This window comes from Festucalex cinctus, chromosome 1 (assembly GCF_051991245.1).
Source record: "Festucalex cinctus isolate MCC-2025b chromosome 1, RoL_Fcin_1.0, whole genome shotgun sequence".
NCBI lineage: Eukaryota > Metazoa > Chordata > Actinopteri > Syngnathiformes > Syngnathidae > Festucalex > Festucalex cinctus.
Genome location: NC_135411.1, coordinates 28,295,554 through 28,309,383, shown reverse-complemented (window position 1 = coordinate 28,309,383; position 13,830 = coordinate 28,295,554). Strand labels below are relative to the sequence as shown.

Sequence of the window (13,830 nt, the reverse complement as noted above, 5' to 3'; positions counted from 1 at the left end):
AATGGAGACCAGACTTCAGCCAAGGACAAACATTTTACAAAATTGTTCATGCTGCATTCTGGCAGCAATCCTGCCAAAGTGGCATACATACATGCCGATGATCAGGGCTATTTTTAGAATTTTACAATCAAAGCCAGAAAAGGCCCGATTATGGAATGTCTGAATAATTATCCTCAGCAACTAACTAACCTGTCTTGTGCAGTGTGTTAAGAGAGTGTGTTTAAAAATTAGTGCCATCTAGTGGTGAACTAATAGAATGCAATGACCTAGGTTCGAAACACGTGCATTTGCACTACGGTGCCTCAATGTGACCACACTTCGCAAGCCTACCACCTTTTACTACATTTTAAGTTTGCAACCTTCGTGTAGCCGTAGCAGAAAATGGCGGCAAAACATGCCAACCTCCGGTAAGGTGCGGTACATTCTTTGTAATATAATCAGTGATTACTAGATTATTATAAAAAAAAAAATGTACGTTATGTTAATTCATTTTGCATATTTTTGAAATTAATAGTGTGTTTTAAAGTGAATAATATTGAAAAATTGCTACCATAACTACCTGAAATAACTAGCACAACTATATGTGATCACAAGCATAACTATGGGTTGAAGACATGATGGTTTTGTGTCATCACCCCATTGTTATTATGGCAGCATATACATCTTCTGGGTTTGGTCACATGACACCCACGAGCACAAGTGCTGTTGTGACGTTAATTCCGATCAACAGCAGAGGGTGATATTGTCCAACATGGCTGCACCCTGGGGAGGGGATATACAACATATTGTTGTAAAAATTGAGGGATTGAGGAATTTTTGGAGGGAGTTAGTTCCTCTTTAGAACGTATTTAACGATCACATACCTTAACCAAACTCACGGATGCCGAGTTTTATTAAGATGTTGAAATCGGTGTGGGTACCCCACTTCATGCACATGATTACCTCAAAATGTCTCAAAGTTGGAGCAAGTAATTGGAATATTATTCCACTCGCCGCTTACTTCTTCGACCAAACACTTTTGAGATGGAGGATTTCCTTTTAGGTTTGACTTTCTTTAATCCTAATGATAACAAAAGGAAACAAAAAACACAAACAAAATAACTAAAAATTGTCCATCAGACAAAAAATAAAAACTAAGAATTGTCTTCAAGATAACTATACACTGTCCTTACCCAAATTTGTCATCATCGCATTCAGCTGCTCATCCTCTGCTAATTCCCTGAAAATTAGTAAAAAAAAAAAAAAAAAAAAAAAAAAAACCTGCATTAGAGCTTGAGCAGAGGGTACTGGTCCCCCCCCCACCCCCCCTTTTTTTTCAGTTAATGACATGATTGATGATGCCAAGCTAATTTAGCATTGACTGCAAAAAAATCTCAAGTTGCTCAATCCCTAAAGTGTAAGGAAGTATTTTATAGATGTATAAAAAGCTATTTGAAAATAATAGATTTGTTGTTCCTTCATAATATGAACATTAATTCCGCTCACCTCAGGCGGTCGTCATCCAGGACCTCCACGATGGCGTTCCTGCCATCCACGATCTCCATCAGATTGCGCATCAGCATTTTCTCGCGCGTTCGCTCCTCAGCAGACTTGATGCCATCTATTGCACCCAATGGGAAAGTCAGCTCCAAAAGCGGAAACGTTGGAGCTGACCTCAACTCTTACCCGGCTTGTCCAGCAGCATGCGGAGCTCCTGCTCGACACGTGGCTGCTGCCGCTCCAACTCCTGAGTCCTCGCTCTGAAATGTCACAAATAACCTATGTCAGAAAATGCAAAACTTCATCGAGAAAATTGTTTTTTGGCCCCTAAATATATATATATATATATATATATATATATATATATATATATATATATACACACGCAACAATTACACCCCCACACACAAATCACAACGCAAAACAAAAAATTGGAAAAATAAAAACTGACCAAGCGATAGCTACTCACGTGTAAACAAGTTCAGACTCCTTCCTGATGAACATTTGCTTCTTTCGAATGAGATTGAACCAGTCGACCATCAGTGGGTCCATCAGCAGGTCGCCCTTGCCCTCTGGAAAGCACCAAAACAACGTGTTGCTACACAACCCTCTGCACGATTGTAGGCTTAATATTACTTAATAAAAACATTGAGATTTGTTTTGCCGCTACTGTTAGAGCAATATGTTCGACTTTGAACAATCTACAGGTATTATACACTCATTTTTTCCCATATCATGTATCCATTGTTGACCTTGAGCAATGCAGTCAGGCCAACGACTGGCGACATGATCAGGAAGCATCCCTGAAGACCGTCTGTGTCATGTGCTGTAGGTTGGATCCCAAGGCGCAGACACAAATAAGGTTTTAACTATCGAGAGGCGTAGAACAAACTTGACTAGACGACAAACAAAGAGTTGCACAGAGGGACAGAGAGCAATAATCCGGCAAAACATACAATTCTCAGACTGCACCTACAGACAGTGAATCGATCTGATTGGTTGTAGCAAGTAAAAGATTAAAGAACGACATCACAAAGGTCCAGACATCGCCTAAAGGATTAAAGATCGACATCACAAAGCCTAAAACAAGTTGAAACTAGATGGTTATATGATGGTTACATCAGTTCAACACAGACACTTGTTATATCAGTACAAAACAGAGACTTGACCTCACAGTCGTGAACCCAACTTAACAGGTCATGAACTCAACCCTGGCCTGACCCCAGACATGACAGTCTGCACCACTCACCTCAATCGGCATCAGACATGCCGGGTAAACCTCCCTCTCACACATATACGTACTCCATTTAATGTGTGCATTCACATGACGATCACACATCAACTCACTGATTTTTTTTATTTTTACTGTTACATTTTATGTGGAGTAGTAAGAGTCTAGTTCAGGGGTGGGCAGACTTGGTCCTTGAGGGCCGGAGTCCTGCAGGTTTTGGATGTTTCCCTTCCCTAACACAGCTGATATATAATCAGCTCATCAGCAAGCGCTCCAGAAGCCTGATAATGATCATGTTGATTGGAATCAGCTTGTTTTGGAAGAGGGAAACCTCCAAAATTGCGCAGGACTCTGGCCCCTCGAAGACCGAGTTTGTCCACCTTAGTAAAAAAAATGTTTACTGTATTATAATGTGAAGGGTGCAGGTGCAGGCATTCAAATATTAAAGTGTTTGTGTCAGGTGGTGGGGGCATGTCGGAGGCAGGACCCAAACGCAGGGAGCAACAAAAACAAGGCAGGGATGCAGGTAAAAAGGGATTTAGTTAAGAAAAAAGGTAAACAAGGTACTTGGTAAAAATAACTAAATTAACAAGGGCCAGAAATCAAACTACAGCAACAGAATCACAAGGGCAACAAGACATGGGAAGGGGGGACAGGAGAAGCAACAGCCAACATGGGAGTGACAACGACAGCAGCAGCAATGACTCAATAAGAACTGAAGCTAGGGGGAACTAAATACACATGGTAACGACACAACAAGAGACACCTGGGGAAGACACAAGAGGCTTGGGGAGCTGATTGGTCAACACAAGGGAACAGGATAAAAAGCACAGGTGGACGAGGTTAACTATGACGAGACATTGACAAAAAGAGAAACACATGACTCATAAACAACACAGATGACAGTTTGTGTTTTCTCATTTATACGAGCAGCATTGCAAAAGAAAAAAAATATGGCACATTGTGTTTGCCAAGTGTTGAGGATGTGTCTCTTTGTGACACAACTTTCAGATATGAGGTGTAGAGCTGTAAAGGCTAATCCACAAAGTCCACGTACGTGTTGCGCAGTTTTCATGACATGCTGCGATTGAGTGAATCACAATTATCCATCTGGCTATTGCCAGGTTTTGATGAAAAGGTCTTCAAATGTTTTTTTTTGTTTGTTTGTTTTTAAACACCCAATGCTGCCTTCAATAAACAGCAATGATAAGTACCAAACTCATATTATAAATGCTAAAAGGTCATTCCTATTCTTATCCATGACATGCATCGCTTTTAGGAGCGTCGCTATCCAAACAGGGGTAAGTGGGAGGGAGGAAGACGAGGGCGTACCTTCCTCACAGCGGCGAAGGTTCCTCTCCAGCTCGACACCTTCCCTCTCCAGCAGCGCCAGGTTCATCTCGATGTCGTTCAGCTCGTGCTCTATCCGCTACGCCGGGATGTGATAAGACACGCGCTGATATAAAACAAAGCGCTTTAAAGAGGCCCATTCAAGCCATTTCATAATTTCAAAAAAGTCTGACTTGATAAGTTCAATGAAAAATGTCCATTTTTTGGGCAGCGTACATGTCACGCTGTTAATTAATCTCTTAAGAGACTTAATGGAGGGAACTTACGGAGGGTGACCTCGTTTCAGCGCTGGAGGCGTTGGTGGGTGACAAATACTTTCCTTTTTTAGCGCCTAAGAGGTAGATGAAATAGGATTAGATGGCAGCTTTTGTCACATCTGACTCTACCTGATGTATTTTCTGTCAAAAGCCATATTTCATCAACAACGATGGCCGTTCAAGAATGTGTGCGTTGAGGTGACAGCGTACCTGATGGGACGTCTCCCTTGGAAGTCGGCAAGCTAATAGACTCCACAGCTGGCCATCTTGCGGGGGATTTGACAGGCGAGCGCCTCTTGGGAGGATCGGCTGGAATAAGGACAGCAAGCTTTCATGTCTTATTGGTCTGCACTCACTTCAATTTTCACAGGATTTTCAACACAAACAAATAAAGGAAAATTATGTCATCTTCAAACAAAAATAATAATAATAATAATATTCATATGACCGCTCTGGCAAAAGGGTCCACATGTGCAAAAAAAAAATCTAAATTGAGATATAAAAATGTATATAATTGAATTCTGCACTTAATTCCCTTTAAAATGATATATAATACATGGATGTAGCTCAAAAATTGACAAAGTTAGAGCAGTGTTAATGTTAGAAGGTAGAATTTCCTAGTTTTGAGAAAAAGATTTTGGTCCTTGCATCTTTCAAATGTCCATAGCAACCAGTACCTTAGGAAAAAGATATGAACCTTAAATTTCCAGGAACTGTTCAAATATCAATGGGAAGTCAGTTCCAAAATCCGAGATTTGAACCCTTTAAACGTTTTGGAAGTTTGACCTTCTCAGGAGATGAAATCAGCCTCAACTTTGAAGATCACATTCAGCATACAATTCATCTTCTGAGGCATCAGCCAAACAAAGTTTGGTTATTTTATTGTTGCTCCTTGTGGTATTTTCTTGCTTAAATTAGGTCTTATTACCACAGTGGGAAATTTGATTTCATAATTTTGTGTCAATTAAAAGATTAATTGGCATTTGATGTGGCCTGTGAAAAGTGCTTTATTGCTAACTTATCATGGATGCAATGTCTCAAACCCATCCATCCATCTATTAGCAGATTCGTTTATCCTCACAATATTTCTATAAATCAGTAGTGAATTACGTCTGAGGCTAGGAAAGTTTTATATATATATATATATATATATATATATATATATATATATATATATATATACACACACATATACACACTTTATTTATTTAGTTATTTATTTAGAGCTTCATTTTCAATTATTTTTTTCAGACCATATTCCTTGTCACAGTGTTGACGCGCCAATCTGTTCAGGGACTGGGCATATTTACGTTGGGCATTCATGAATTTGAATAAAAAATAAATCAATAAACACAATAAAATAAAATATGAACAAACAAACAAGCAGGTTTTTACATAGTTTTACATATTATTTTTTTTAAATACTGAAAAAAAATCTGCAAACACGTGAATCTGCAGGTTATTTTTTAATATGCATTTATTTTATTTTATTTTATTTATGAGGGAAAGGGGGAGGTCACAGGCAGCACATCTCTGAGTCACACCATTACATTGTCTGAGAAAAGGGAGCTTTGCAGCCATCTTGTGACATCTATAGGTAATTACAAAACTTATTGTATGGCCGTTGGTTACTTGCGGATAGCGGAGTTCACTTTATTTCCAAGTCTGAACAAGAACACTATTCATTTTTCACATCGAGCAGGTCGGCTCACCATAAGGTGCGTTACATTTCCACGTTTAAGTTTCCATTAGCTCCGCTTTGCCATCCGTCAGCAATGAATGTCTGTGCGGAAACAAGAAATACTGGTTCCGGCATCTTCCGGGTGGCGCAAGTGTGTTTTTTTTAAATTACTGTACAATGTATTTTAATGTAAATATCAACTTTAAAGGTAAAATCTGACATAAGTCGAAATTCGGGTTATGCAGCGTCGGAATGGAACTCATCCGTATACTCGAGTGCTCCCTGTATTACCTGTGACTTCCAGTGTGTGTGTGTGTGGCTTCTAAGGTGGGGCTTGGCCTGGTGAGTGACGTAAGCATCAGCAACTCAAAGTGCAGTTGGCTGTTGTTAGCTCAGGTTCATGAATCGCTATAAACTGGCTAACCGTTAGTTTGTATGCGGTTGAGTCAGTGGGCGCCAGTAGTGGGCCACAAAACCAGTGTATTAATGTGCTTATCATGTTACTAAGTGAGTGTGATTTAACGTGCACTGGTGGTTGTTTTTTTTTTTTTATTTAATTTCAGCCATAGAATCAACTCACCCAGATGCCAGCCAGCTGCTGAAAAAGTGACAGGATGAGGAGGCGGTACAGCCACTGGAGTCAGGGGAGGCGTCTTTGCGGTACTGGTGGAGACGCTGGAGAAACCTGTAGACGTGAAGTCCTTCTGATGTTCTTTTCCCGCACATTCTACGCCTCTCCTGCACAATACAAAGAAATACATGGTGGGACGTTACCAGAGGAGAGAGAGTACTTGTCTTCTAATTTGAAAGTGCTGAGAAGCAACAGTGGAGATGAAAGTCACACCGGAGTCATTAGTGGAGGATTGGAATGAGAAGACTTGCTGTTGAGACGATAAGCTTGGGGGAAAACGGTGGTGTAGTTTAGAGATGCGAATGAGATTAGACAAGATCAAGACTGACGGCTCTAATAAGCCAGTTAGTGATACTGATAGGCTTTACCTTGGCGCCTCTGCTATGGTTTCCGCAGGTTTAGACTTTGAAGGATCTGTCGGCAAAATAGAATATTGGCTGAGGGGATGCCTTTATTTGGGCTTTTGGAAAAATTATTTATAAATTATAAAATTATCACAATATTTTATGACAACTGTTTAACATCGTACTACTGTGACACTAATATTTTTTTCTACAAATATATCAATACAATGATTTCTGCATTTTAAAATATATGATTCCACCTTGAATAAAGCACACTGTTGTGTGCTGAAGGTTGGATCCCAAGGCGCAGACACAAATAACTATTTTAACTATTTATTCACATCGAGAGGCAGAAACTCAGAGATGCAGTTCACAGGACACAGGACAGGTGGACAATAATCCAGCAAAACACACACAAGTCTCAGACCCTTAAATGGACAGTCAATCAATCTCATTGGTTATGGAGGACATGTGAGTACTAGTACTGACATGGAATTCTCTGATTGGCTGCTAACCCAGTAATTACAGATAGTTCCGGAAATCAATAAACATCACATCGCACTGACATCACAAAGTCCAGACATAATATAGCCAAACTAGTTGAAACTGGATGGAGTTACATCAATACCCAAAACGGACACGTAACGGGTCGTGAACTCTACTCAAACTTAACCCAGGCGTGACCCCTGACATGAGACAAGACCCAAATATTACTCCTGCATGACTCGAGTCATGACATTTACATTATGTATTACTGTAGATAAATCACACAAATATGCTTTAAATTGAGTTAAAAATATATACAATTTTATATTGCACTGTTAAAAAAAAATACATGTTTTTTTATTAGCTGTGGAGGAGAAAAAGTGCCAAAAGTAAATAAATGAATAACTATTAAATAATTAAATAAATGTGTCATGTAGTAATTAAATGTACCATTAATTAAGTAATGGCACATTTAATAACACATTGATTTATTTAATTACATATTTATTTAATGAATGAATGAAACATTTAAGTATTTCATGACATTTATTTAATTATTCAATGGTGTATTCATGCACTTAATTTTGGCACTTTAAGTCCTCCATAATTACCTACCCAAAATTATATATCGCATTAAAATAAACAACTTCAGCTTTACAGATGCCACATCCACTGCAGCACATGGTGGTACATCAATCCATCCATTTTCTTAATTGAAGCCCGGTATCCATTAAATCAGAGCTCACTATTTGAGAAAGTAGAATATTTTGTCGTGCATTTTGTTTTTGAGAATGCTTACTAGTGAGTGACTCAAATAAACATTGTCCCACGTGACAACGGGCTTTGTTTTGTATGAATGAGGGGCAAACAAGGGGTCAGGGTGGAGGGTGTTGGGTGCATGACTAAAATAAATAGTTGATGAATTTGCTTGCCTGTGGCAGTTGGCGACCTTGTGTTGCTACATTTGATCTCCTCATGGCGTGCAGATTCTTCGCTGCTGGTGTGAAAATTCATCGCTGGACTTTTATTTTGTTTGACTTTTGGCAGAGTGGAATTCTCAGCTGGACTGGATTCTTCTCCAAAGCTGCAGAGTGAAATCCATAAATCATAAGTCTTAATAACTTGAAAAAAAAAATTAGAAAGGGGACAAATAGGATAAGAATTCAACTGTTACCGTTTCTCTGCCGAGCGAACTGTAAACAGACGTTTGTTGTTATTGTTGCAATTTTGCTGGGCCACTTTCTTTCCTGCTCTGCCCGCATCGATGTGCGGCCATTGCGGGAACGCCGGAGGAGGCGGCACTGCTTGGAAAAAGTTCCGCCGGGCCGCTTGAGTCTTCTGCGCCGAGGTGGTCCAGCACTGAGTCGGGGGCACCGGACGGACGGGCTTGGAAGAAGGTGCAGGCTGGATGGCGACGGAGCGTTCTAACAACCCGGATGCGGACTTGAAACGAGCCTCGGCCGAAGGTTTGGATGTCTTCTCGGGGTGCGCGTGGCAAACAAAAGTGTCAGGATTCTTCCCGGGTTTGTAGCCTCCCACGGCGAGCGTGCCCGAACACTCACAGCATCTGGAATAGCATCATGTAAATACTATCAGAACATCTGTTAGGGAAGGGGGTTCCTCAAACATTTTGGGTCTAGGGACTCCTTACACGAAACAGCTTCTGTGAAAGAGTTTGCCGTCCACAAGGTGTCGTTGGACCAGATGAACGTGAGTCTTGCAAGCCACACATTTGCTGTTGAGTGTTGCACTTTTGTTGGTGGTCGGCTCCTGAAAGACAAAGCTTGACGATGGGATCTCATTGGAGGAGATGTGCAGGCGTGACCAATGAAGTGACCCCACCTGAGCGGCAGCTTTTGCCAGCTTGGGAGACGTCCGGCCGGCAACAGGGGAAGGAGCCTGATTCTTGATGGTGGTCTTGGTTGGCAAGGCTTTGGCGGCCCCCGGGAGATTTTTCTTCTCTGACGAGGCCTCCTTGGAACCCGGCACAGGACGTTTCACTTCTACCGAAGAGGAAGACAAATGTTATGCACTTCACCATTTTTGATGGATCCTGGGTTTTTTTTTTGTCAGAAATTTGAATACAATAATTCCTTCCATCTTATTTCTACACCACTTATCGTCTTCAGGATTGTAGGTAAGATGAAGTCCATCCATCAGTGACAATACAGTATTTACAATAAAATATTTACAAATACAAAGATTAATTGACATTGGAATTTTAGTGAATATTTTAATCAATAATAATTTTAGAAGTAACTACTGTCATGTGAAAATATATAAATATTTTTCATTGTTTTAAAAAAATACATTTTAAATTGTTTAAATACTACATAATAAATACTAAATAGTAATTAGCAAATATTGTAATTTCATTAGTAAAAATATTAAATTGATAACAATATTCATACACTTTCAAATACATTTTAAATATTTTAAATAATTTTAAATATGTTATTTTGTTAATTAAAAAATTCATTAGAAAAAACTCATTTAAAAAATGTTCTAATTGTTTTATTGAAACTCACAAAAAATAAAAAGAATAACTAACTAACAGATCCTACATTTTTATTGGTAACAATATTTAACACACTAAATTGTTGAGAAAAAAAACTGACTTTATTAAAAATATTTTAGAAATCAATTTCTAATTTTTAAAATAAAAATTGACAAAGATTATGTAACTTCAAAAATTCAAAAATATTGTTTTTGCTATTTAATGTATTTAAACTTTCATGAACCAACATTGTATGTTTACTATACAGTATACCATATACGAAGTTAAGTTCACAAATATCACATTTGATTAAGTTTTGAATAAAAATAAATAACAACAATTAATACCGCTTTAAAAAAAGAAAAAGAAAAAATAAATAAATAAAAAGAAAAAAAGCAACAACAACAACAAAAAACAGTATTAGAGTTTCTGCCAGGTTCTACAGTTTCATGTCCAGCTAAAAAAAAATCCAATCATCCACCAGGACACATTTGAAGGATGTCAATTGGAAGCGGAAGTAACAATGATACCGCTTTTCCCCACACATATAATATATTAAATGAATGTGTACGTCGTCAGCTTAACAGATGCCATGTCTGTTGTGCTATCACAGTGTGTGGACAAAAGTTAGGGTACAAGAAAAAAAATCTTCAAAACATATTGTGCCTATCCAGTGGAAGCAAGAATGGCCAAACAGCTAAAATAGGGCATTTTGAATAAAAGCCTGAAAATGAGGATGACATGAAAGTTTCTCACTGTGTGTTCTTGCTTTGAAGTAGTTGTAGTACTGAGAGACATATGTGAGAATGCTGAGTCTGTCGGGGATCCTTAAGGCCACCATATCCTCAGCGTCCAACAGAGCCGGAATGCCCAACTCCTCCTCCGCCACCTGAAAAGCCTTCAGAAGGAAAACACTGACACTCGGGAGCCCTGCGTCACCAGTCGGACAATACAATCGGCTTTAAATAGACCTAGATAGCTCACTTCCTGTGCATTCATCGGGATACAACAGGGAGCAACTTGGACATGACTTTTAAATGTAAACTTTGAATGTGACAAGAGGCGCTTTTGTCCAAATTGTTTCTTATCTGACAACAGTGCAGGAAACGTGACACGTCATGAAATATACAAGAGAGTCTGTTACCAAACTCATGTTTCTTTTACCACGAGCCTTGATGGCAGTCGTGTAAATGGTCTCAGAGCTGCTTTTGCTTTGTAGCAGGAAGCCAACTTCCGCGAGGTCGTCATTCATTGACAAAGCGCACAGTGACATGCTGGTTAGGCGTCCTCGCATGGGAGGAAGCGGTGCAGAAAAAAAATGGAAAAAAATACTCATATGACAGAAGACTCCCGTCCGTGGGACTTCAAAAGTTAACATAACAAGCGAAGTCAAGTGGTCAAAAGCAAAACAAGGAAGATGTGTGCTACATAGAAGTATTGAGCAGAGGTGGGTCGAGTCGATAAAAATTGTATTCAAATATACGGCTCAATTAAAAGGAGATCTCCAAACAAGTGCTTAAGTAAGAGTATTTTGGCAAAAAAATAAAATAAAATAAATACTGTAATACAGGGGTGTCAAACTCATATTAGCTCAGGGGCCACATGGAGGAAAATATATTCGCAATTGGGCCGGATCGGTAAAATTGTAAAATAATTTGTAAAACATTGCCGTCAATTACATGCAGATTTTCGCTATTTGTGGGCCAGCCCTAAATTGTGGGGCGCATCTGTACAAATATTGTCCTAATTTTTTTTTGCATAAACCTGTATATTGTTCACTGATTGTGTGCCGGGTGCCGTTAATTAAGTTATAAGGACGTTAATCCTTGTCATATGTGTAGTTGAATGTGTCTTATTCAGCATGTTTGTGTTTGATTCATGTTTTTATTTTTTAAACAAACTAACTTTAAATTGTGTTTAAAATAACGACATTCAGAGCAATTCCATGTACAAGATGCATTGCTCAACTGAGACTTACTTGTGTAATTATGAATTTATAAGCTTTGATTGTGGCCGGCTGATTAATTGGGCCGACAGTCTTTTTTTTTTTTTTTAACTTTACAAAACCATCTCGCGGGCCGGATTAAACCCCATTGCGGGCCTGATCCGGCCCCCGGGCCTTATGTTTGACACCCCTGCTGTAATACTTCATAATTGCTGAGTATGTCATCATATGTGAAATAATTAAAAGGATCAAATGTGAATGTACAAATTCAAAAACTGCTCGACAACATCACTTTAAAGAGACGGTATTTAGAATTCAGTGTCACTGAATTCACAATATAATTTGCGACTACTAGACCACTAGACTACTGTAACACTATACTTGACTACTAGACAGTAGAAGTATAGTTAAAAAAAAAAGTACATTCATGTGATACAACATACTTTTTTTGCATATTATTCAAATTAACGGTGTGTTTTTAAAATGAATAAACATTGAAATACTGTAAAAAGTAGAATAAGTCTTAAATATGGCCCCTCATAGGAAAGAAGTTTCCTCCAGCTGCCCTTATCTAGCCAGTGCACATTGTTGAAGGCGTGACATCACACGTCAAGTTTTAAAGGGACGAACAAGATGACGTCTTACCAGCTTGTTGTTGTCAAACACGTCCTCCATGCGCAGCGAGTCGTAATCTCTGAACACACACATAGTCAGAAGTATCCTTTTTTTTTTTTTCTCCCATCATGCAACTTTTTACAACTTGATTTAATTGTCATAATCAGAATTGGCCTGAGGCAACGAACTAAGCACCAGCATAGGGCCCAGTGACCACAATTATATGCTCTTTGGCAGAATGTATATAATTACCTAGGGATACATCAATAGAATACCAGTATAGGTATTGGTGTTGATAATCATTCTAGTAAAATGCCTTAATACCACTTTGCCATCCTGACATTTAGCCTGCCCATCCTGTGTGTGACCATTGATAAGCTAATGAGCTAGCATTGCTGCACTGTTGGTGTTCAGATATCCGTTTCTGCTACAGTTGCTAATTGTTATCCCATGCGCCTATGGTACTTTTTCCGTTGTATGCTAGGGGAAGCTATGTGATTGTTTCAAATTCATTTGTAATTCTCTTCATTTTGTGTTTAGTTTGACAGCAACCTTCGGCTGAGAGTAGCAATAAAGGCCATGTAGCAAAGTTTGGGTTTTTTTTAAGCCAAGGTGGTATTGCTGCATTGAATGCATCCACCCATCCATCCTCTTAACTGTTTCATCCTCACAAGGGTCGCGGGGGTGCTGGAGCCCATCCCAGCTGGCTTTGGGCAGTAGGCGGGGTACACTCTGGCTGGTTGCATAAATACTAGGGGTGTTAAAAAAAATCGATTCGGCAATATATCGTGATATTACATCGCGCAATTCTCGAATCGATTCAATAGGCGGCCGAATGGATTTTTAAATATCCATTTTTGATGGAAAAATATTTACCAAAACGTCTTAGGGTTCACACCTTAAGCATGGAAAAATGTTATATTAATGGAACACTAAGCCTTAATATTTTATTTTAATGCTGTTCAAACATGAAACAGATTACAACCTGTATAAGACTTAAGTTTCAGATAAATAATACATTTTCATACAAATCTTACACTGTACAAGTTTACTGATTAGTATTTTATAAATTTAAATTAAAAAAAAATCACAATGGACTTATAAATTAGTATCGGGATTAATTGGTATCGAATCGAATCGTGACCTATGAATCGTGATACGAATCGAATCGTCAGGTACTAGGCAATTCACACCCCTAATAAATACATATGTATTTATACAAGCCTACGTTTGTTTGTTTGTTTTATGTTGCTTTTAGTAAGCCTATATTATTTCGTACTACATAATTCAATAGTCTACTTAGTGCTTTATTAC

The 13,830-nt window shown here is 38.8% G+C and overlaps 1 protein-coding gene across 1 annotated transcript in view; it reads right to left on the bottom strand.

Annotated features, from left to right (window-relative positions):
• Positions 1 to 13,830, bottom strand: part of micall2a (mical-like 2a) — a 118,953-nt gene that overhangs the window by 104,789 nt on the left and 334 nt on the right. Inside the window, exons 2-17 of the mRNA XM_077527636.1 lie at positions 12,547 to 12,595; positions 10,713 to 10,854; positions 9,302 to 9,462; positions 9,111 to 9,229; positions 8,634 to 9,026; positions 8,392 to 8,543; positions 6,998 to 7,043; positions 6,579 to 6,736; positions 4,528 to 4,626; positions 4,327 to 4,391; positions 4,043 to 4,139; positions 1,949 to 2,051; positions 1,666 to 1,739; positions 1,486 to 1,600; positions 1,173 to 1,219; positions 1,001 to 1,060 (exon numbers count right to left, since the gene is read on the bottom strand). Coding sequence (XP_077383762.1) covers positions 1,001 to 1,060; positions 1,173 to 1,219; positions 1,486 to 1,600; positions 1,666 to 1,739; positions 1,949 to 2,051; positions 4,043 to 4,139; positions 4,327 to 4,391; positions 4,528 to 4,626; positions 6,579 to 6,736; positions 6,998 to 7,043; positions 8,392 to 8,543; positions 8,634 to 9,026; positions 9,111 to 9,229; positions 9,302 to 9,462; positions 10,713 to 10,854; positions 12,547 to 12,595 — 1,880 coding nt within the window. The remainder of the gene's footprint in view (positions 1 to 1,000; positions 1,061 to 1,172; positions 1,220 to 1,485; positions 1,601 to 1,665; positions 1,740 to 1,948; positions 2,052 to 4,042; positions 4,140 to 4,326; positions 4,392 to 4,527; positions 4,627 to 6,578; positions 6,737 to 6,997; positions 7,044 to 8,391; positions 8,544 to 8,633; positions 9,027 to 9,110; positions 9,230 to 9,301; positions 9,463 to 10,712; positions 10,855 to 12,546; positions 12,596 to 13,830) is intronic.